This window comes from Sphaeroforma arctica (genome assembly GCF_001186125.1).
Source record: "Sphaeroforma arctica JP610 unplaced genomic scaffold supercont1.2651, whole genome shotgun sequence".
Taxonomy (NCBI): Eukaryota; class Ichthyosporea; order Ichthyophonida; genus Sphaeroforma; species Sphaeroforma arctica.
This window is the reverse complement of record NW_014037907.1, coordinates 2,332-5,407: the sequence shown is the minus strand read 5'-3', so window position 1 is coordinate 5,407 and position 3,076 is coordinate 2,332. Positions and strand designations below refer to the sequence as shown.

The 3,076-nt window shown below is 36.8% G+C and overlaps 1 protein-coding gene across 1 annotated transcript; it reads right to left on the bottom strand.

The window, feature by feature from the left end:
• On the bottom strand, positions 1-1,088 carry SARC_12850 (hypothetical protein; the record flags this gene model as incomplete). Its single annotated transcript, XM_014293036.1, has 1 exon — positions 1-1,088. A coding segment is annotated over exon 1 (700 nt), but the record flags the coding sequence as incomplete, so codon positions are not given.
• Positions 1,089-3,076: the final 1,988 nt, after the last annotated feature.

The following is a 3,076-nucleotide window of genomic DNA, read 5'->3' as shown; positions in this document are numbered from 1 at the left end:
GGACTTTTACTACATTAGAACTCTGTAGTTCTTGTTCAGCTACCTGAACTCGAGGACCTTCCTCGCTTGGCGACATCTTTGGCATTCCAGTTTGAATCATCTCTAAAGAAATACTATAGCTGGATGATGGAGTCTTTGGGTTTTCATAGTGCTCAGTGCTTTGCATTTCTGCAGAGCTGCCCACTACTAGACTTTGAGTCTTTTTATTAGTAGGAGTTGACTCCTGATCACTATCTGAAAATAGTGCATGACCTTTAGAGGCCGTACGAGGTGAAACCTGTAAAGGTTGCTCCTCGTCTGATATAGGATCCACATCCATAGCTTGTGATCCATCTTCTAAAGATGATCCAGCTTCAGTGTTCTTTAAAGAACTTGCAATCTCTTTAGATTTGCCTCTTGTCAGCCTTAGGCCAGCTACTTCTCCTTCTTCAGGAGATGTATCCACTAATGGATCAGGTGCTGTAGATGCACTTGTTGCTTTAGTAACTTGCGATGTTAATGAAACATCTGGTGCTTTATAAGCACTTGTTACCTTAGTACTCTCTGGTTCTTTAGAAGCACTTGCTTCCTTAGAAGCTTCTGTTGCCTTCTTAGACATTGCTTCCTTAAGGAAGATCGGGTGTTTAACTTGCTTATGCGGGTTAGCTGCTGTAGGCGACTCGGATTTCTTCTTTTGTAAGTGCCTCTTAGGAGGCGGCATGCTTAAAACTGAAGTCGCTCAAGGCGAGTCTCCTGTATTTATACTTTTCTAATATCTGAATATCTCCAGTCTACTTCAAAGTAGACTACAGAGATTAACCTAGTGTACCAATACACTATAGTAAATAATGTTGATTCTAAAATCACACGTAAGTGCAATTTGTAAATCGGCACGTAAGTGCTTATGTTCAATAGCAGCTTTATTTATGGTTGAATATTAAAATCCGTCTACGTAAGTAGTATGTATAACCTTACACGTAAGTGCAAACTTATAAATATACAGCTTTTAAGCTATTAATAAATTAACACGTAAGTATTATTTTTCAATTTTGACACATTTAAGTGTTGTTTTAATATATATTCATATATTGATCTGGATTCTAAAATCTATATCACTATAAAGTGAATAATTATATGCTTATAAAGCTATTAATAAACTTAACACGTAAGTGCAAATTTATCAATATCGACACTTCTATAAGGCCGGTTTTGCCAACTTTCTGAAATTGTGAAAATAATTTCTTGGATGGAGTAAAACACCTTACTCCGGGAACTACATTGTGTATTTCATATCCTCGTGCTGAAATTATGAAGCGTATTTGAAATTCTGTAAAATGTTCAGGACAATTTGAAACATGAAATTCGTTCAGATTGTCCCGTTTGGCAACTTCAAATTGCAAGACTGCACCTCCAAGAAATTCTCCTCAAAATTCGATACCCAGAATTTTCCTCTAATAAGTAAAAACGAGGGTCAGACAACGTTTTCACTTTGATAAGAGAAATAGACTGATCTATTTTAAAATTTACTCTGGCTTTTTGAGCGCGCACTTTTAAAATCTCGGTATATCACATTTTTATGTATGTACGTAAATATACATGATGAATAGATTCTAGCTGTTAATTCCAACCAATGGATGGGGTTTTACGATAAACAAAAATAGAATTGACAACCACCCACTATTTCAATGGACTCGTGGTCAACTGGAAAGTGAACTTTTTAAGGAAATTATGGGCTGCCATGATGAATAGTTTCTAGCTGTTAATTCCAACCAATGGATGGGGTTTTACGAAAAACAAAAATAGAATTGATAACCGCCCACTATTTCAGTGAACTTTTTAAGGAAATTCTGGGCTGCCCTACAGCCAGAATTTGTTGGACTGGCTAGATTTTTATTATTCGAATACTGGAAAAGAAATTATCCGAAATACAGACCACAATTCCAAAAACAATAATTTCCTCAGAATTTTATAAAGTTGGCAAAACAGGCCTAAGTGTTCGTATCAATATACTAATATATTGATATGAGATTCTAAAGTCTGTAGCACTTCTAAAAGTGCGTTTCGTTTTAATTATTTACTTCTAAAAGTGAACAATTATATTAGCTTGTAAATGCTATAGCACTTAGTACTATCCAAAAAATATATATATACTGTCGTTTCCAGCTATTCTGGCGAACGGTAACACCTTTCTCGGATTTTTATATAGAAATAGAACTTAAAATAAAGACAATTTCATTGGTTGAAAACAGTCGCGAACACGTTGAAAACAATATTTATGAGATGATTAAATGATCTTGATATCCAATAGTTATTAGTTTATATATCTTGAAAATATTTTACTATTGGCTATTGTCTAAATAATTCTACCTTAAAGATCTGCATATTGGTCAAATTTGTTATAATAAACCAATTGATATCCGATATTCAATATGACCTGTTTCGTTTTTTTACCTACTGGCAACGAAATGCACCTGATGGCAAAGTAGGTCAATTCACTACAAGGGCAGTTTGTATTTATATTACAGCAAACAAGAACATGTGCAGGAACCATAGTCGCAGTTTGGCCCATGCACCTCTCGCCCACAATTGGTTCACCGCCGCTTGACCGACGTCAACCGCCGGTCGCTCTGTGTCCACCACCCCTTAACCTTTAAAAGGTTGTCAGAATAACGCTAGACCACCGGTTAACCCCTCTAGATAGTAGACAGGTAACCCTGTAGTAATGACAATAGTGTAATAACTAACATTAGCAAACATCGTATCACACTCATCTGTTCCACACATCTAAACACATAGTGTAACCAATATCACACTTATACAGTAATAGTAATTGTATACAGGCAATAGAAGTAGTGTGTTAGTCGCCACTATGGACCGTCGTGTACCACCATTTCGAGATCGAGGACGATCAATTGACGATGGTCAGCATCAGCAAGAGAAATCACGACGAGATCGAAATCAGGTGGACATTGCAAACGCACGATATGGATCACACACACCTTCACACGTTTCTAGTGCACCATACACGCGATCACGAGCACCCACTTACACGCCTTCTCGCGCAAAAGTACATATTAGTTCATACGCACGTAACATG